A 21,157-nucleotide genomic window follows, 5' to 3' on the forward strand; every position below is an offset into this window, starting at 1 on the left:
TAAAGACGCATCTCTTCAGCCAGGCATTCATATAATACTTTTAATCTTACAGTTAAATCCGACCTCTAGTTCATAAACGCCAGAGGAGAACTGGCCCCCGACTGAGCCTGGGCTCTCCCAAGGTTTTTTTTTTTGTTTTTGTTTTTCATTAGGTCACCTGATGGAGTTTTTCGGTTCCTTGCCACTGTTGCCTTTGGCTTGCTCAGTTGGGGATATTTGGGGATATTTAATTTAATTTAATTAAGCAATCAACAATACTATTGATCAGCATTACCTAACGTGGACGTTTTCCAATAGAAACAAACAATGATGTATTATTTTAATTAATACTGTGAAGCTGCTTTGATACAACCTGTGTTGTGAAAAGCGCTATATAAATAAACTTGACTTGACTTGACTTGACTCACTTCTGCCTTTCTAAGAATAAACCAGATTTAATTCTCCTGAGACACGAATAATAATTATTTTTAAGAGCTGCTGCTCACAGAATCATATTCAACAGTTATTGATACAGATAAGATTAGTGAAAAACATAAAGACACAAAAACACACCAGATATGCAAAGAGATTCTTAAAATACTAACACAATATATGTGTGTTTTAAGAATCTTTTTGCATAAAAGACACATAAACACACCAGATATGCAAAGAGATTCTTAAAACACACATATATTGTGTTAGTATTTTAGACATCTATTCAGTGTGTTCAAAGAATATTCAGTGATGTCAGAAAACTTTAATAAGATCGCATTATGTTATGATAATTAACACAGAGAGATATTACAGACTATTAAAATATAATTAGAAGATTTACTCAGAAATTACTAAAGAACAAATGAAACATAAGAAAGTGAATAAGAAAAATAAAGAATGCAAGTAAACACAAAAACATTGACGTCTCCTCTCTCCTAAGATCTGCTGCAGATGAAGTTGAGTGTGTGATTCTCAGGAAGGCTGATCCAGCGCTGATCTCCTCCAGACTGAACTGCTCCTTTTCTCTTCGTAAGGCTGCAGTTTTCCGGTGTCGTTCCGTTCCCCGGTGCCCAGTTCTGATAGCACACGATCTCTCCGCTCAACCAGAGCCACATGTTCATTTGGCAGTAGTTGTGTAAACCCAACCACACCGCCTCAGTAGACGCACATTTAACCACATTCATCACAAGATGCTGCATCTTGTCTGAATGAACTGAGACCAGATCCATATAATTCTGTCTGCAGTATCTCATAGCTTCAGGCCACGTCATATTCTCTCTGATCAGAATCAGTTTATCTGGACACAAAACAAACCACAAGCAAAAACTAGAGAGAGACTGATCAAAAACAACATGCAGAACAAACACTGTGGAGGAATCTGTCATGCCAGACATGTAGTGTGAACTTTAAGATATCTGGAGGTGATGGATGGATTGTGTGTGTTTGTGAGGATCTGCTCACCTTCATGACACACAAAACGAAGTTGGGAGCTGCAAGTGCCGTCATACCATTGACCCAGAACGTTTGGTCCAATCGCTGTACAGTTATCAACACCTGGACCATTAGGTTCACCAGAAGCCCAGTCTCTGAATGAGGAGTTACTCTGATCTGACCACTGCCACGAGTCTCTGAACAGACCCATCCAGACGTCAGATATGTGAATATCATTGATGAACTTCTGAATCTGTTGATTCTCATTCTGGTTCCTCACACTGACCAGATCAGTGTGATTCTGTCTGCAGTAACTCTGAGCGTCTCTCCAGTTCTTCGTCTGATTGACAAAGACGAGTCCTGTGTTCACTTTAAGAAAAACAAATGGAAACATATTCATGAATCAGTTTATTCTGCGTTATGGTTTTTAATGTGAAGCAGCGAAGCATCAGAGACACGTGTAATTCAAAGACTGTTTCTACAGCTGATGATATATTACAAATTGTATTAATGATGATTTTGCTAACATCAAGGGCCCTATTTTAACGATCTGAAATGCAAGTATCAAACGCGAAACACAAGTAACTTTGTGGGCAAATCTAAAATGTGTTGGTCTGAAGTCGCTTCATTACTCATAGGTGTGGTTTGGGCGTAACGTGAAATAAACCTCATCTCACATTCCCTTTAAGAGCAGGCGCACTTGTTCCATGGCGGATTGCTATTATAACGGCGGATTTGCCAGGAGCGGTTCACAGCCGAGGAGACCGGCGTTCTCGTCAGGGCCGTAAAACACAGAGAAGTGACATTGGGGATGGAGAGAAACACCCAAATTAGCTTCGGTTAAACAGGCGTATAATAATTTGGGTAAATGTGTAAGCTAGATTTATGCCTATTTTTTCACATCTTCATGGACACAACGATTTCCCTCGTGTGGAATATTTTGCCTTGTAATTATGTATGATTTGCAAAAATGAGAACTGCTGCGTCTGTGTAGATGAGAGAAGCAAAGTGTGTGTGCGTTGTGCAATGTCCGCTGTGCACGGGTGAGAAATAGGAATGACACAGACTGTACACATTTCGCCTTGGACGCGCGAATGGATTCAAAATGTTCAAGCGTCGAACTAGACGCGATAGACGCGAATTTGACGCTCTATTCGCGTTTGGTGTGAATGCTGCATAATAACAGGCTGCGATGTCAAGATTGCAATGCTGAAATGTGTGTGTGTGTCAGAGAGAGAGAGGCACGGGCGCGATCGAACAGTGGAAACATAAAAACATACTCCGTCTCCGTCATTTATACTCCTCCAACAAACACATATTTTCCCTGAGCGGTTGAATGCGCTTACTCGATCCGCCATGTTTTTTGTTTTGAAAAGTGTCAGAGCCCGTCTACGGAGAGCCTGCCCACTCCCTATTAAGCCCTGGTGTACCGAATTGTGGTTGTAGTACCACCAGAGTTCCACTGGGGGCGATCGCCATGAGTGCAAAATGAATGGGAGTCAATGGGGCTAGACGGCTAAATGTGTCTCTTTCACCCGATTGCCGTTGAGAAATCTCAGATCTGATTGTAGGTTTTGCAAGTTCAACATGGGTTTTAGGTCGAAAGTTGAATGAACAAGTACTTATGTCCTTTTGATTTCTTACAGGTTGAGTTGTTGTTGTCCATAACACGCTAGCATTCTGCTAATGAACGCTGATTGGTTAGTGAAGGACTGATTACGACCAGAGATCCCGCTTGATGGCATCGTGTCATCCGAAGCGGGACCAGAAACAAACAAAACAAAAACTCTTCTAGCACGTGTGTTTCCCTGTGTCAGCTGTGTTGTCGATGCCTCGAGAGAAAAGAAAGTGCAGAGCGCGAAAGCACCAGAGTGAGTGAAGGATTGCCGTTAAGCAGTATCTCTGGTCGTACATGTGTATGACGTCATTGACACTTTAAAATACTTTTTAAAGCAAATAAGTGACTGTTGTGAATTCTTTACTTTTATTGGTCTCTTATGCCTTTATATTCGGTAAGAGCTTGTATTATGTAAATATGCAAGATGCGACTTTTATTATGATACGTGTTCGGCGTAAGTGTTGCGCTATTGGTTATGCATGCAGAGCTAACAGAATGTGACGCAGTTTTCCACCTGTGCAGCACCGTCAAGTGCAGGGCAAAGGTTATTGACGAAAAACTACCTCCAATGCATCAGTGTGTATATGGTGAAACCCTGTACCTAAATAAATGGTGGAAAGAAATTTGATGACTCAGACTCCCTGATCAGAGTACTGAAGTGGTTAACACCCTTAAAAACCGGCATCAGTGGGGCAGTCCCCAACAAATGGTCCTTCGAGCCGGATCCTTAACTGCTTCAGAATGTCATCAGATGGCAAACCAACATCTCCTTCTCAAGCTAGACCATCACGGCTATGCCAAGCCCCAAGGCACCTTGAGGATTACATACTTGACTTCCATCACCGACCTGCCCTTTCCTCCATTCCTGTTCATAGGGAGTCAGATGAGCAGAGAGGAGCAGCAGCCGCAGTGTATACAAGTCAAGCAAATGCAGACTCCAGCCAAGGTGGGCGTCGAGACACGCCCAGTCCAAGTCAAGCAGACTTATTGAGTATGGACTCATTAAATAAATTAATGGAATCCATGAACGAGAAGGAGAAAGAGGAGACAGCTGAAATGGACAATCTTCTCCGGAAATTAGATCGGCTTAAGAAACGAAAGCATCGCCGAGACAAGATGATGGAGCACATTAAATCATTCTTGAGGGAGGAACAGGAAAACGAGGACAATGAACAGGTACAGTCTGTTGCATCATCGCTACAATCTTCACCTGCACCTTCTAGCTATGTAAGCCCTCCACCCTTACTCTCACAAGGCACAGTGCTACAAGAGGAAAGGTTACATATAACAAATACTGATCCTGAACCAGAGGTGAAAAGTCGCAACTGTGGATTCATCTGAAGTCATCCACAAACTACAAGTTTACAGTATTCCCCTATCTCGTCTGGCATGGCATCTCCTGTTTCGCATCACTCACAATTACCACAACTATATGAGCCTGCTCCCTCTCATTCGTCCAGAGTTCCGCCCAATCAAGAACGAGCTGTAACTTACGAAGCTGAACGAACATTCCAGCCCCTTGAGACACAACAGCTAATTTCGCCGGCACCTGTCTATCCGCATTCTATGGCACCTCACCGCTATCTTGCAACACAGATACAGCCGGTGAACACACCCACTTTATTCAGCTATCTACCCTCTCAAAATGTGGTCTCTGGTTTAGTCCCTTCAGTGAACACTGCAGCAGCCGCACCACAGCTCATGCCAGCCCAGACTGCAGTTCCACCAGATGGTAATATACCTCATCGGACATTGCATAGTCCCCCTAAACCTAAAATTCCTGACTTCACGAGTGACAGCGAAAGGGAATTTGCTAATATGAAGCTGGCGTTTGACAATTTGCTTGAGCCTTACCCAGAGTTAACTGAGAAGTACAAATACCATGTACTGTTGGAGCATCTTAAACTGCCTGAAGCTCAAATGATAGGGCAGTCTTGCCGGCATCATCCATATCCGTATTCAGCAGCTATGCAAGCCCTTCAGCTACAGTACGGTCAGCCACATCAACTGGCTCAAAGTGAGATAGCAGCCATCCTTACATCACCAGATGTAAAGCCCAATGATAGCCACAGCTTTCAAAGCTTTGCCTTAAGAGTTCATCTTTTGGTCAGTATGCTGCTGTCATTAGAGGGATCCAGAGGGATGGAGCTGAACTGCTGCTCACACGTGGACCGGCTACTTAGCAAGCTGCCGAAGTATCTACGAGATGGCTTCATTGAGTTCCTTCAACAGCAGGGGAAGCTCAACTCTATAAGTCTTAACCCCTACAATCTGCAGGACTTTGCCGGTTGGCTACAAGTCAAAGCACAGCAGCAGAGACTGTCGATTCGATTAGTGCAGCGCTACCAGCATGAGAAACTTCCAGGGGTTGGGAAAGAGAAACCCTCAGCTAAACCAAAGGGGCCAAGTGTAGTTTTTTATCATGGTGCCTCCTCCGCTGAGACTGCGCCCTCTACCCATCCTAAAGAGCCCAAACAAAAGAAACCACTCAAGGTACACTGCCTCTTTTGCAATAGTAAAGAGCACTACATCACACGTTGTGACAACATCAAAGAGCAGTCGGTCACAGACCTACAAAAGTGGATTTCTGATGGAAAGCGATGCTGGCGATGTGCACGACTACATGAACCAGAGATGTGTAACCTTAAAAAGCCATGCAGTGACTGTGGTGGAATCCATCTACAAGTGCTTCACCACATAGCACGTGATGATCCAATAAACACAGCAGGTATGTCAGAGAGTCGGATTTACCTCACACCTGCTAGTGCGACCTGCAGAGTGCTTCTCAAAGTGGTTCCAGTGTTGCTACACAGCAAGTCCAAGTCAGTGGAGACTTACGCTGTACTAGACGACGGAGCACAGCGAACCATGATCTTACCAATGGCAGTACAAATGCTTCAGTTGAAGGGTGAACCTGAAACTCTGGCTCTACGCACAGTACGATCTGACATCACTCACCTTTCTGGGTCCAAGATTAACTTGGAAATCTCTCCGAAAAGTGAACCAAAGAGCCGCTTCCAGATACTTGGGGCCTTCACAGCTTCAGGTTTGGACTTAGTAGAGCAATCATATCCAGTGCAGAGACTTCAGAGACGGTATGCCCACCTCAGAGGGCTCCCATTACAGTCATTCCAAAATGTACGTCCACTGGTACTGATAGGATCAGACAATGTCCATCTTATCACAGCAGATAAGCCAGTCCGTCAAGGAACCAAAGGTGGTCCAGCTGCAGTGCACACAGCCCTTGGGTGGGCCCTACAAGGGGCCGAGGAGAGCACCACAAGCCACAGCTCAGTGCATGAGTGTCTTTTCGTGGCAACCACCTGTCCCAATGACTTGCTCTACCGTAATGTTGAGCGGTTATGGCAACTTGACATCCTGCCTTATCGAAATGAGAAACTGGTGGTTCGATCCAGGGAAGATCAAGAAGCAGTTAAACTTCTCGAATGCAGAACACAGAGAATTCAGGTAGACAATGTTCAGCGTTATGCCACCCCCCTTCTGCGCAAACCTGGTGTTACAAAACTCACAAGCACAATCCAGTCTGTCATGCCTAGTCTGAGGAGTACCAAGACGAAACTTCAGAGAGACCCCGACAAAGCTGCTGTATACTCTGGTGAGATTACTAAGCTTGTTAAGGCAGGCTATGTTACCAAACTTCAACCTGAAGAAGTCACCAAGTCAGAGGAGGTCTGGTATATTCCCCACCACCTGGTGTGTCACAATGATAAACCGAGATTGGTCTTTAATTGTTCATTCAAGTATCAAGGCCTATCTCTGAATGATCAGTTGCTGCCAGGGCCTGCACTTGGCCCATCATTGTTGGGCGTTCTTTTGAGATTCCGTCAACATCACGTGGCTGTAAGTGCAGATATCCGTGGAATGTTCCATCAGGTCCGCTTGCTGCCTGAGGACAGACCGCTTCTCCGCTTCATCTGGCGAGATCTGCACTCTGAGAACTGTCCAGACATCTATGAGTGGCAAGTCTTGCCATTTGGTACAACTAGCAGCCCATGTTGTGCCATTTTTGCTGTGCAACAGCATGCCCGCAATAACCAAGAGAGTTACCCAGGAGCTCTACAGATAGTGCAGCAGAGTTTTTATGTGGACAACTATCTGGCTAGCTTTCCAACCACATCTGAGGCCAAGCTTACAGTTGATCAACTGCGCAGTCTACTTACAACGGGTGGTTTTGACCTCAGACAATGGGCTAGCAACCAGCCATCTGTGATCTCACATCTACCCACAGAAGCAAGGTCTTCAGCTGCAGAACAATGGCTTGAACAGAACAGGACTGATCCAATGGAGCCAACTTTGGGTCTCAGGTGGAACTGTGCAGCTGATACATTGGGATACCAATATCGTCCCATTGAACATGCTGCATTAACAATGAGAACAGCTTATCAAGTGTTAGCAACGCAGTATGACCCATTGGGGTTCATTGTGCCTTTCACCACACGAGCAAAAGTGCTCATTCAACAACTATGGTCCAAAAGAAGAGATTGGGATGACCCGAATCTGCCACAAGATCTTCACACTGCCTGGGACACATGGGAACGTGAGTTAAAGTATCTCAGCACCATAACAATTCCCCGCTGTTACTCTTCAGTGCCCAATGATGTACAACGGGCGTATGACCTCCATGTGTTTTGTGACGCATCAGAACGAGCATATGGGGCTGTGGCTTACTTGGTAGAGTACACAGAAGATGCCGTTCATACCACTTTCGTCATGGCCAGATCCCGAGTTGCTCCCAGGAGGCAACAGTCCATGCCTCGCTTGGAGCTCTGCGCAGCATTAGCAGGAGCACAGCTAGCGAAGCTTCTGAAAGATGAGATCACTCTCACAATTCAGCAGACAATTCTGTGGACGGATTCTACAACAGTGTTGGAGTGGCTTCAGTCCGACTCTTGTAGATTCAAAGTCTTTGTTGGAACACGAGTCTCAGAAATCCAGGAGTTGACAGAGCACACTGCTTGGCGGTATGTGGACACACAGCAAAACCCAGCGGATGACATCACTAGAGGAAAACCACTCCCAAGTTTTACTGTTCCTGGGCGCTGGAGTCAGGGACCGTCATTTCTAAAACTGAGTCCTGAGCACTGGCCAAAGAGACCTGAACCGGCAAGGTCAGAAGAGTTACCTGAACTGAAAGGTGTCACTATCTGCTGCTTAACCTCTGTGGAATCAGATCATACCCTTCCTGATGCCACTCAGTTCAGCACCTGGAAAGAGTTAGTGGAAGCCACTCGGCAGGTATGTCAACAACTGACAGATGATTCTGCAAACATCCAGCCTATTGATCCTCGTGAAGCAGAGTTGATCCTACTGAGGAAGTGTCAGGCTCAGAGCTTCCCTGAGGAGACCATAGCCCTCAAAACACACAAACCAATACCAAACCACAGTCGACTAATATGTCTTGCTCCAGAGTGGGATACAGTAACTAATGTAATCAGAGTTGGAGGACGATTACGGAGGTTGGAAAGCCCAAATGTTGAACAGATTCACCCCATAGTGCTAGATTCGCGGCATCCAGCAACAAAGCTCCTCATTAAAGACTTTGATGAACGCTTATTGCACCCAGGCACAGAAAGAGTGTATGCGGAACTCCGGAGACAGTACTGGGTCTTGAGAGGGCGGCAAGCTATTAACCCTCTGAGGTCGACAAACGCGCCGGCGCGTTTTGCTGCATTTTCTCCACATTGTAGCACTATAAACTTAAATTTCTCCGTCATTTATGGTCATACAGAAAAAAGAAATATAAAAAAAGAATCTGTGGTATTTCTACTTTTGTATGTGTCCACTTCCAATCAAATCAAAACATTGTGCTTTTGTAAAATAAAGAAAATAAACAGGGTGTGCGTTCTGCCTCTCCGTCGCGGTGAACTTTTTTTTCTTGAGCACGTCTATAAACTGAAACAAAACTCAGCGAATACTTGTCACACATTTATGAGCCATACACCTTTATAAACATTTAAGTGTGTACTTTTAAATGATCGGATTCAAAACGAAAACAAATATTCTCTGTTTAAGTAATTTGTATAAAACCAACAAGATGTCCAGCTTCTCAAACGCTTCCTAATTATTTTTTAATTTACCACGCCCACTCGCGCAAAAGATATTCACATGCAAATCTCCACATGGAACGCGATCGCCCTCATTACCTCAACAACAAAACACTTCACTTCTCGTCGAGTTTGAAAGAGTGCCTGAGCTTAGATTGGATTTACATCAGAAGAAGAAGAACGATATTTGAAGACAAGAAAGATAAGGTAAGAAATTCTTACATATTAGTTTGCTATTGTTGCATAAATGTCACATTGCAGTTGAACTGTTGCTAGATATATGGTGAATATTATCATATTTAGACCCGTGTTTACTGTTACTGTGTTTGTGGATATCTGCTCAAACGTAGATATGTATATGGTAGGCCTAACCATAATGTTTTATATTTGAGCGCGATCGCGTTTGAATGTATCATATTTTTGATCGCGATCGCGTTTTAATGTATCATATTTTTGATCGCGATCGCGTTTGAATGTATCATATTTTGGAAAAGCAAAACGCTCCAAACGGCTTCATGTTTTTACTATTATCTCATTTCATATCATCATAACGAATGGAAACATTTGAAGTAACATGATAATCAATATATTTTTCTCTAGCTTAGTTGTTACTGAAATCTTTTTGAAAATATATATAGGCTGCTATAATTGTTATTATTTTATGCAGCACTGCGCATAGCCTATACCTACAAGGCACAACAAAACTGGTGTTCATTATATAATATATTGTTGGACACATTTGTGTGAGTGTGTGTATTCTGTGAATTTTAAAAAGCAATTTTAACAAGAAAAATCTAAAATGTATTCCCAAAATCGTGCAGGCCTTTCTCTTGATATCAGTATGTTCACTTTTTTTTTTTTCTTTTTTTTTCAGGGCCCAGATGCCACTGAGTCCTGCTGACTTCAACATTCACAGTACATGTCTCTGTACATGAACATGGTAATGTGAAAATCAAACACCTTAGAAAATGAAAGGTATGTACAATGTTTTTAGGAATGGCACAAAGGTCTCTTTCTTCAACAAGTGCTTTTTTGTTGTGTATCTTTGGATTATGTTGTGTTGTAAATAAATCCAAACAATTTTAAAAGCCATTCTTTTTTAAATCTCCTAATTCTTTGTGCAAGGGTGGTCAGAATGATGGGCCCTGATAAGCTCCTAATAGGGCCATTAGGGAGGTTCTTTGTCTTTCTCAGGTGTGGAAAGCTTTCATATTAATGAGATGATCCGCCCCTTCGCATATTGCTTTCTAACACAAAACACGTCGTAAATTTTTTAAATCAATATATTGTCTTCTCTGAATGAGCAGTCAGGGTGATTCTCACATAGTTTTAGAGCAAATATTCTAGGCTACGTCATACAATTTTCAAAAGTCTTGTGAAGAAATAATCAGTAGGGGTTTCATGACCTTATTTCAGTGAGAATTTATTTTTGTATTTTCACAAACCACGCATAAATGTCATTATCTCAAAACTACAAACTTTTACATACATGCTGCTGATATATTATTGTAGCAGAGTTTGTGCTGAATACAGTGTAATTAGACTTTAGCCATGAAAATGTCACAAGTAACAGAAATAACCACAAATGTCAGAGCATGTCAGAACACCTCCAGGGCCCAGAAAACAGCTCAGACCCCAGAGGGTTAAACACCATCAGCTTAACTGTTCATCATGTCAGCGGTGGAGAGCTAAGCCTAAGATACCACAGATGGCAGACCTGCCTCCAGAGAGGCTCAGACTTCTCTGTCCACCGTTTTATTCCACAGGAGTGGACTGTTTTGGCCCGTATCAGGTTAAAATAGGCAGAAGGATTGAGAAACGTTGGGGTGTCATTTTTAAATGTCTCACCACAAGAGCTGTACACATAGAGCTTCTCAACTCCATGGATGTGGATGCTTTCCTGCTTGCTCTTCGGCGATTCATAGCCAGACGCGGCAGACCAAAGGAGATCAGGTCAGATTGTGGCACAAACTTTCGTGGTGCTGATCGAGAACTGCGAGAAGCCTTTGCAGCTATGGACTCCCAATTAAAGGAGCAGTTAGCCAAGTACCAGATCCTCTTCAAGTTTAATCCGCCTAATGCTCCCCATTTTGGTGGTGTCTGGGAGCGAGAGGTCCGCTCTATTAAAGCTGCTCTGCAAGTGGCAGTTGGAAGTCAGTCCATCTCGGAAGATGTCCTGTCTACAGTCTTAGTAGAGGTAGAGGGCATTTTAAATTCAAAACCCCTCGGATATAACTCAGCAGACATTGCAGACCTCGACGCCATTACACCAAACCTTCTCCTCATGGGGCGGCGGGATGCATCGCTTCCACAGGTGGCGTATGCCTCAGGAGAAATGGGGCGGCGCAGATGGCGCCATTGTCAAAATCTTGTGGACCAATTCTGGACTCAATTTACAAGGAACTACTTGCCTACACTCCAGACATGCCAGAAATGGCACAAACCATCAGACACTCTGACAGTAGACTCAGTAGTCTTGATAGTTGATCCGCAACTTCCCAGAGCTCAGTGGCCTATCGGTAAAGTGGTTAAGACTGTTGTCAGTAAGGATGGATGTGTGAGAACAGCAGATGTTCTTGTCAAGGGTAAGGTGTACACTAGGCCAGTAGCTCGCCTCATTCCATTGCCAGCCTTTGAGGACGAAACCAAAGACTCTTAAAGAATTCCCTTAACTTGCACATTTGCTGCTCAACTGTGGGGGCGGCTGTTGTGAATTCTTTACTTTTATTTGTCTCTTATGCCTTTATATTCGGTAAGAGCTTGTATTATGTAAATATGCAAGATGCGACTTTTATTATGATACGTGTTCGGCGTAAGTGTTGCGCTATTGGTTATGCATGCAGAGCTAACAGAATGTGACGCAGTTTTCCACCTGTGCAGCACCGTCAAGTGCAGGGCAAAGGTTATTGACGAAAAACTACCTCCAATGCATCAGTGTGTATATGGTGAAACCCTGTACCTAAATAAATGGTGGAAAGAAATTTGATGACTCAGACTCCCTGACATGGGCGGATCTACAGGGGGGCAAGGGGGGGCAGGTGCCCCCCCACTCTAGAGCCTTGCCCCCCCAGCTGCCCCCCTAACTTTGATGATCCAAAAACTTTACTTACAAAAACAACCCGCCACTATGTCTAATACATTTACCAAAAGTGAACAATTTAATTTTTAATTTTAAATGTATTTTTCGACCCTCCCCTCTGCCCCTCAAATACTTAGTTACGTCCCTGATTCAAACGTGCAGAGCGGCGTTCGCGCTCAGTCTAGCTCACACACAGCGAGTCTGCTGCGGTGCGGTGGTCCTGCAACTCGACTAGACTGAGCTGCCCCGGACAGAGCCTCTGAAGGTGAAGTGAGTTTCCCCAGGTGTAGTTTAAACACACGTTTAACTTAGTTACATTTGTAATGAATGTATTGTATGCTAAAGACGATTCAGCATCAGCAAAAACAGCGAGTCTATTACGTTAGCCAAAATCAGCGGTCAAAAATCGCTCCCTCGTGATTTGTAAGAGCACTCTTCCCTTTGATTAGCCTTATTTTGATTTAAGTAAAGACAAGAACAGCTTAAAAAAAATATATAAAATATTGATGGGCGGCGCTAGGGCTGGGTAGAGCCAGAGAGAGAAACAGAATGTTTTTTATTAAAGCCCCGAATATTTTGTTAAATTGTCTTTCTCATAGAGCAAAACAATTAATCAGAAAAACAAATGTGAATAAGATTACAGCGGCCGCGATTACCTAATCATGAACAGTGCATATTACATTTTTATTTAGGCTATATTTTTCCCTTTGCATAAAGGTACTTTTGACGTGCTTTTGCAGCGTTGAGCATTGTTGTAGCCAATCAGAGACATGTCTGTTGATCACATCGGCCAATCAGAGGCGTTTAAATGAGTCGCTGTGCTGAAGATGTGTTTTGCGTGAGCTCATGAGTTCACGTTCGTGTTTGACTCCAAACCTGTCATTATTATTGGCAATAAACTTAAGATGCAAATAAGAGATTCAATTGATATTATTATTGATGCTGCTCTGATGCACTACATTACGCAACGCTCTGTTTGTTGTTAGGAAGACTAAAAGTTCAGCAGTCCAGCTCATCAATATCAAAATGATTAACGTTAAAGAAGTTAACGAATGCCTGGTAAAATGTAAGTAGATCATTTTTTTATATTTGACTGTTTTACAATGGAAAAGTTCAACTACCGACACTATCCGGTGACGAAAATTACTCAGCTTTTTTTTCTTTCTTTTTTTTTATTAAATTTTGCCGTTTTGAATTGAAAATATGCTATAATTTCCTTGATTCATTTAGAGAGAATGCATGTTTAATTAAAAATAATAAATAAGTTGCAAATAGTTACAATTATTTCACTAATACAACAAGACTTTCTTTTTCTTTATTTTTCACTTAAATCACTTTTATGATTAATTAATTCCTTTAAATAAAAAATACCCAATTTTAGTTTGGGCTGAAGCACCGAATATCCAATGCCCTTAGAACCGCCCCATAATCCATAATTTTACTGATGGGTGCCGTTACACCGACATTACGTTACAACTCACAATACAGTGCCAGTTAGGAGATCGATCATTTGATTAGCTAAGCAGTCCTAAATCCAATTCCTCTCAGATATCACAGCAATGAAACCAGCCATTCCTGTTGTGAATTAAAAACCGTTGTAGTGTGTAAGGGCATGATTAAACAATAACTACTGTAGTTAAAAAGTGTTTTTGTGTTTGTTTTGTTAAAGCAATTCATATATAGGGATTCCCATGTACCGTCTACCCCTGCCACCCTGCCAAGACCTCTTGCCACCCCTTTGCCCCCCCATGTAAAATTTTCTAGATCCGCCACTGCTCCCTGATCAGAGTACTGAAGTGGTTAACACCCTTAAAAACCGGCATCAGTGGGGCAGTCCCCAACAGTGACTCTAAAAAATCTAACACCCAGCAATGTGTAATTTATTTGCATTTCCTTTCGAATACAACATTCAAATTACTAGACAAAAAATTATATCCTGAGAAAAGTGGATTTTTATTGGTATAGCGCCATAGACCTCCATTCATTCTGCACTCGTCCTGTGAGCGCCCTCATATGGAATCAGAGAGGAACTGCAACTAGTTCAGAAGCCGGAAGTGTACTGAGAGTGAAACTTCTCGCCTTATTAGACATTCTCTGAAAGTGTCTTATTTTACCCATAATGCATTGCAGTGTAGTCCTACTTAAGATAGTCAGAGTCTTAAGTGCTTTGTGCAACGGTCTGATTTAGATGTCTCTCTGAAGTCTGACTATCTACTATATCTAAGCCATAGTCAAAGTCTATCTTTGTGAAACTGGCCCCAGTGTGTACGGCCTTCTAGACTGTAAAAAATAGCACGTGGGGGCGGGGCATCTTCAGGTCATCTAGACATCTTCGGGTCATCTAGACGGTCTTAAGAAGAACACTGTTCAAGGTAAGTTTATTTACTGTTATTCTGTTATGTTGCTCCCACCTGTAGCCTACAATCGCCTTTTTCACGAGGTATTTTTGATTGTGCTGTTACTGAGCGCGAATCGCGTTTTGTAGACAGAGCTCTCAACGGTTGAGGCATTTCGCCTGCTAATAAATGTTCTCTGAGCTCCGATTATCACGGCGAACTATTTGCTTGATTAAAGTTAAGTTAGAAATTATTTTGGCTTTCATTTGTAGTAACCCTTAACTCGATTTACATGAATTTCTGATTCAGTAATGTTACACGATGCGAATTACCAGATTAATGTTATTTGCATATATCATGCACATAAGATGGAGAATAATTACAAAACTACTCGAAATATCCAGATCCATTATAATAATTAAAAGTTAGTGGTCAATTTGTTTAGTTTCCATGCAAATTGTAAAGCTGTTCAAATTCTCAAAGCAAAATAGATATATATTTCGATTTAGTGGTGCGAGTAACTGTTACCTGTGTTTTTGTGAGATTCACATGTAACTTACATACTATTAAAATGTCAAAGAGGTTATTTCTGAAAGGAGGCGGATATTCTCGACTTTTCGGCGCGAAACACGTTTTGAAGACAGACAGTTCTCAAGGCATTTCACTATTCAATGTTCTCCATGCTCGACGTCAAATTTCTTTGCTTGGTTTAATATGACGAAATAATTATTATTTCTTCTTTTTTTCTAGGAATCATTCACTTGATGTAAATGTTTTACATGGCCCTAGAGTGAGTAAATAATCAGAAAATTGAGAATATTGTGTAAACTGTTATTTAAAATAAAAAAAAAAAATAAAAAAACCATTTCAGGGAGGGCAGAGAACTGTACTGAACGCTGGATGATTACCCTAGAGGGTCGTGTTGTTTGTGAGGGCATACAACCAAGATTCCTGACTGCAATAGCAACCATGTTTGCAATGTTCTACGTCTTCAATCTTCAGTATCCATGGAGGCATGTGGCACCTTGGAATTCATTCAAAGGTATTTTATCACCTTTTATAGTACCCTTTAAATTGGTTAATTATTTATATTTAAACCAATATTTAAATTGATAAAAGGTAGATTTGGTAAGTTTTCTTTTTTAATGTGTGTGTGGGTGTGTTTTTTTTTTTTATTACCCTTAGACGATTCGTTGGGATAAACCCTGAAAGAGGTTCGAAGACCTGCAGAGGCAAGGTGGTTTCAAACTTGTCAGCAAGAAGTCTGCCACTGTCAATCCAAGCGGCAACATTCTGATCTGAAAAATGAAGCCTACCCGGAAGTGCGAAAAACTGCAATACATCGAAAATCCGCTAGGGGCAGGTCCCAAAAGGGAGCAAATGTCCATAGCCCCCATGTTAAAATGTCCGTTTTCACAGCATAAATTCATGTTTTTACAAGTTGGTCCCATGGACTTTTATTGTATTTTTCGATAGGTTCCGAGTGCCTGACAACTCTGAGGGGGGTGAATTTTTTTCTAACTCGTTAGTTTAGATCGTATTTAGATATAAAATACATGACAATAAGGGCGTGGTTAACTTTGATTGACAGCTTGATTGACAGCTGACAAGGCAGCGCCACGGAGAATGTCAACATAAGAAGCGCCATTTTTTAATACAGTTGACATATAATACTACTGTTTCTGTATCATGAAATGTAGTTTTAAGAGTTTTTCAGGCGAGAATGTAGTTGTTTAAAGCTCAAATCTGTGGTTTATTTAAAGATTTATGAAAATTTTATCCAGTTGATCCAGCGATGACCGGGTGCTCGGCGCGATGAACCCCGCCTGGAACAGTCTTACATCGGCTTGACGTTCTGAGGTTTGCCGCCAATGCCGCGGACTCTGGCGTCTCTGTAGTGGTTAAACATGAGATATAATTCATCTTGTGTATATCTAATGGGCGATTTTTGGTCTCGTGAATCTATATTTTTTTTTCCCTGGGCAATCGTTTTGGCTGAGGGGAAGTTTCATAACTTTATAAGCTATTTAACTTTACCGATGTATGGTTAGACTCGCGCTGACTTTGTATGTTTGACTGAATTGTTTGCTTTATTTGTATAGCTTCTTATACCTTTTACCTATACTTTTATAATGGCTAACATTGATAAAACTGAAATTTAACAAAAAGAGACTGGGTTGAGTTTTTGTCATTTTAAATTTTAATACAACGAAGATGATATGTAATGTTGTTTACTGCAAAATCTGTTGTTTAGTACAAATGCACATATTGCCTGGACCATAAAATGTTTAATATTTTTATATTATATTTAAAATGAAAAGAGGTAGGTTTGTGTTTTATATATATATATATATATTTTTTTTTTTCATAAATAGGCAAACGTTATGTGCAGTTGAATATAATCAATATGCGTTGCCTGAACCACATTTGTGTGGCTATAATGTTTAAGATTTCTTTAAATGAAAACGAAAAGAGTTAGTATGGTGTTTTATAACATATTTCGTTGCCTGAAATATACACAGAGATAACCGGAGTAGCAGGCGAACTGAGTGACGCGCGCTGCGTTAGAAGGTGGGCGGGGTTAGGATTTCCCAAGATTTTCCAAGATGGCGCCGCCCATACCCCCCATAAACGGCTTCAAACCCGTTCTTCAGAAAGTCTATGGGTGACGTCACAGACGCTTTGTCCATATTTTTTACAGTCTATGTGTCAATCCCAAAGTTGCTTCTCTCCTGAAGAACCTCATCGATTTCGAATGGAACTTCGTCTAGGTAACTAAACTTAGGCCACATTTACACATAGCCGGGTATTTAGAGAAACGAATATCCCCCCCCCCCCCTCCGTTTTCAAAAATAACATCGTGCACACAACACCGTTTTCAAAAAAGTTGTCGTTTACATCAACCCGCATAAATACGCCGTCGAGCGCCATCATAACTATGCCAAACCTATGGGCGGCAGTGTAGGGAGAAAGATAAAGCCATGCAAGCCAATCAGAATCCTCAAAATCGACAACAACGAATAGCACAAGCGACTTCCTGTTCCTTTCAAAACAACAGACATGGCGCGAGGTTCGTTTGTGTGGACAGACAGCGAAGTTGAGTTACTCCTTAAAGTCGCGTTAGACTACAAGGCAAGTAAATCCCAAGACAATGTTGACTGGGAATCTTGCCAGTCCAAATATGTCGACATGTTGGTGCAATTCTTGGAGCAATACCCGTCCGAGACCAACGATGAGTTTCCTCATGTAAAGGAGGAGATAACGCGAGCCCATCTGACAACTAAACTTAAGGCAATAAGAGGGAAATACAGAAATTCAGTGGACACTGGACGCAGGAGCGGCCACGGAAGAGTGGTGCTCCTCTACTTTGAACTGTGCGAGCAGGTTTGGGGTGGTTCCCCAGCCACTACGACCATTGCCTCCGGCATCGAGACCAATGAACTGGAGGATTCCTTTTCTCCTTCCCCCGCCACATCTGCTTCGTCCTTGGTGGAATTCTTGGACGCCGAGTCTGAAGCAGAGGTTCAAGATGTTGATGGAAGTGTGACCATCACCCCCACAGTGAAGCAGAGGAGAGACCTGCTTCAGGTATTTATTTATTGTCATGTATGTATTTTTGGCTTTGTATAAATGAGTGTATGTATCTGTGAAATATAAGATAATATAAGAAATCTTTCAGCAAAATAATTCATCCTGAAGAAAATTTCTTTGTCACAATAGTTCCGTCCATAGTCTGTAAACATACACGTAAAAAAGTAGTGGTAAAAGGCAAAAATAAAAAAGTAGGCTAATGAAGAGAAGTCACGTCAGTCGTTCTCATGTGCTACAACATTACAGCAACGGGGAAGTGTTGCACAGTTTAATGTCTATTGGCAAAAAAAAATTCCTGTGTCTGTCATGTACATTTTGGGGAGATTAGCCTTCCATTGAAAGTATGTTTTAATTTCTGTATTCCTATAGTCTGTTGTGAATCGTGATGTTTACTAGGGCTGGGCGATATGGCCTAAAAAAAAATCCCCGATTTTTTCACAAAAAATCCGATTTACGATTTAAACCGATTTTTTTTTCTTCCCCTACTTAAAATCAATCTGCAGATGACAAAGAAATTGTTCAAAACAATTTTTCACTTTATTTTGTTTTGATTTTCCCTTCTGGGATTTGATTTGGATTTTCCCCTTGGGGTTAAAGTGCAATCAGAAACAACAAGCCAAAAAGACAAGATGGCAGGCCCTGCCTTTGTAAACAGTGAAAATGTAACATAACATAACATAACATGAAATGGGTGGATTGGGATTGGTGGGGAACGTGAAAAAAAATGTACATCACAATAAAGTGTATTGTGATTGTCAAAACATTTGGTAACTAAACAGAATTTTATTAAGTTTAGTGACAACACAATGTTTACATGGTACAATGACTGGTATGCTACTGTTTTTATTATTGCTTTCACAATTTCAATTCAATTCTTGTGATTTGATCCTGATCTTGATTCAATATCGATTCCTTTGGATAAATACTAGGTACAGTAGATACATGTTAATTTAAAGCCCTGTCAGCTGTTATTATTATTAAAGGTTAAAAATAACATCTCAAATTAAATATTATGCGTTTTTTTATAATAACAAGTTCAACATTATAATATTTTAATGATATAGGTAAAAATATAATAAATATGTAATATAGTTATCATATTTAGCAAAATACTACTCTCTACAGCAATTATTTTAAAGTCTAACTAATGTGCTATGGTCATTAATGGGCTTTCCAGAGGTAAAAGTAACTTTACGTGACGTATTGTCCTCTAGCTGTTATTATAGACCTCTTTCCGCAGTTGAAAAACACAGATGATCGATTTTATTTCATTTCGGTAAGTTGAACTGTATCTTTCAAATTACCTATTATTGATCATTCGTGTTTATTTAGCCTACTATTAACTAGTAGTAAAGAGTAACAGGTGATCGGTTCACGTGCCGCTTGAACTCTGTCAGCGATCTGTCAAGCGCCAAAACGGTGTTTATTGTTTGAATTTCGTAATTAAATCGACAGAATCTGAGAGCTGAGAATTTGTTTCATAGCAATAGTAACCTTCTCTGTCTTGTCTGTCGGTGTCAGTGTCCTCTTTGCTTCGCGACTTTTCTCTGCGTGAGAAAATGGATGTGTGGCGTGAGAGCGTTTAAAAAGTGACGATTGCGTGAGTCTCACGGTGAATTCGTGAGAGTTGGCAGCTCTGCGGATTCAGTTTGTAAGACTGTAGGTTGTTTTTTGGCGGGTGTGTTTGTGCTGCCGCGGTCTTGCCGTGTTGTTTGTGTATCTCTATGCCAAACGCACGGGGGAAGAGCTGAGCCCGTTCGGAGTTACGGGAGCCCAGAGGGGAGCGTCGGCGAATGTTAAAGAGAAAACCGATTTTTATTAAAAAAAATCGACGTAAACTGCACATTCGAATTAATCGATAAAATCGATTTATCGCCCAGCCCTAACGTTTACTGTTAAGTACTTGTTCATAGATTGATTATGCTGAGGGAATATAGGCCATCATTCATCATGGTAATATGAAATGTGATTATTTTTGTATAGGTGTACTTATGCAAATGAGCATGTTTTAATACATTTTCTTTGTTCTACTCTGTAAAGGCTAAACTGAAGGGACACCGGCATGAACGGTTCAAGAGGAAGCTGCCAGCTGAAAACCAGTGGCTGAATGCCATTGAGGATGACAAAAATGTCAAGAAGAAACTTATGGAAATTATTGAGACCTCAGAAAAGCAGGCATCCGAAAATTTCTCTAAAATAACAAATACCCTGGATAGGCTAACATCATCAATTGCAGATGGGTTTGCTCTAATGCGGCAAGTTGTGCAGACACCACCACATTACAATATCCCATTTGATGGAAGAGGTCCTTATGGACCAGTTTATGCACACACGCCACCACTACACACACACTCCTATTTCCAAAATTCAGCACTCATTCCCACCCAACTCGTCAGCTGACAACAGACCACCCAACGCAGTTCCACTCAGCACCATCAACATAACTGAGTTGGCACACTCACCTGTTGAGGTCATGCAGGGTCAGTTTTTATATACCCAAGCCCTTAAGGAGGATTAGCGATATTGAGATATAAAAAGTTTCAATTGATGTGCAATTGTAATTTGTAGAAAAAAAATTCCAATACTGGTATTGTATATTGGTACTGTATTTTGTTCATAACCTTATTATGTTATGTTTGTGGATGTTTTTATAGTGTGAAATGTTACCCTGAGCAGTTCCAATATTTTTGTACCAAGTATTTAAAAATGGGTACTATATAGGTAGCCTTGAGTTAAGGCCTCTTGATTTTTTTTTTTTACTTAAAGTGCCTATTGCTTAAAAAGCAGTACTGAAGAGGCAGCTTATATGCACTACTTTAGTCAATTTGTGAATTCCTCTTGAAGTCTTAAGTTTACTTGAAATATGCCTTTATTTATTATTTGACCATTTGCATTACAAATGCCACTTTGTTGCACTTCTATGCTTGTCTGATTTTCTGGATTAATGACAAACATCTCAGAAATAAAATGTCTGAAAAATTAAGACGTGTGTTTGTGTTTATTCAATATGGTTCAAACCAGATCAACCTATTATAGAAAGCGTTCACACAGGACCATTTAGAAT

General features: G+C 41.2%; 3 protein-coding genes across 4 annotated transcripts in view; 1 reads left to right on the forward strand and 2 right to left on the reverse strand.

The window, feature by feature from the left end:
* The window catches only part of LOC307168281 (GDP-L-fucose synthase-like), a 553,698-nt gene that overhangs the window by 489,350 nt on the left and 43,191 nt on the right, over positions 1-21,157 (reverse strand). The gene's annotated exons all lie outside the window — the stretch shown is intronic.
* On the reverse strand, positions 909-3,885 carry LOC307168589 (C-type mannose receptor 2-like; the record flags this gene model as incomplete). The annotated part of the gene is made up of 3 exons (XM_079888705.1): positions 909-1,270; positions 1,435-1,773; positions 3,870-3,885. The coding sequence occupies 3 exons, from the start codon at positions 3,883-3,885 to the stop codon at positions 909-911; spliced, it is 717 nt and encodes a 238-aa protein (XP_079744831.1).
* LOC307168285 (uncharacterized protein) lies at positions 17,410-21,067 on the forward strand. 2 transcript variants are annotated; one of them, XM_079888054.1, is made up of 2 exons: positions 17,410-18,108; positions 20,134-21,067. In XM_079888054.1, exons 1-2 carry the CDS (start codon positions 17,563-17,565, stop codon positions 20,491-20,493), a joined length of 906 nt encoding a protein of 301 aa, XP_079744180.1. In that variant the 5' UTR covers positions 17,410-17,562; the 3' UTR covers positions 20,494-21,067. The 2 variants fall into 2 exon arrangements, with proteins under 2 accessions (XP_079744180.1, XP_079744181.1); XM_079888055.1 differs by having other exon boundaries at positions 17,410-18,090.

This window comes from Squalius cephalus (genome assembly GCF_949319135.1).
Source record: "Squalius cephalus genome assembly, chromosome: 12".
Lineage (NCBI taxonomy): Eukaryota > Metazoa > Chordata > Actinopteri > Cypriniformes > Leuciscidae > Squalius > Squalius cephalus.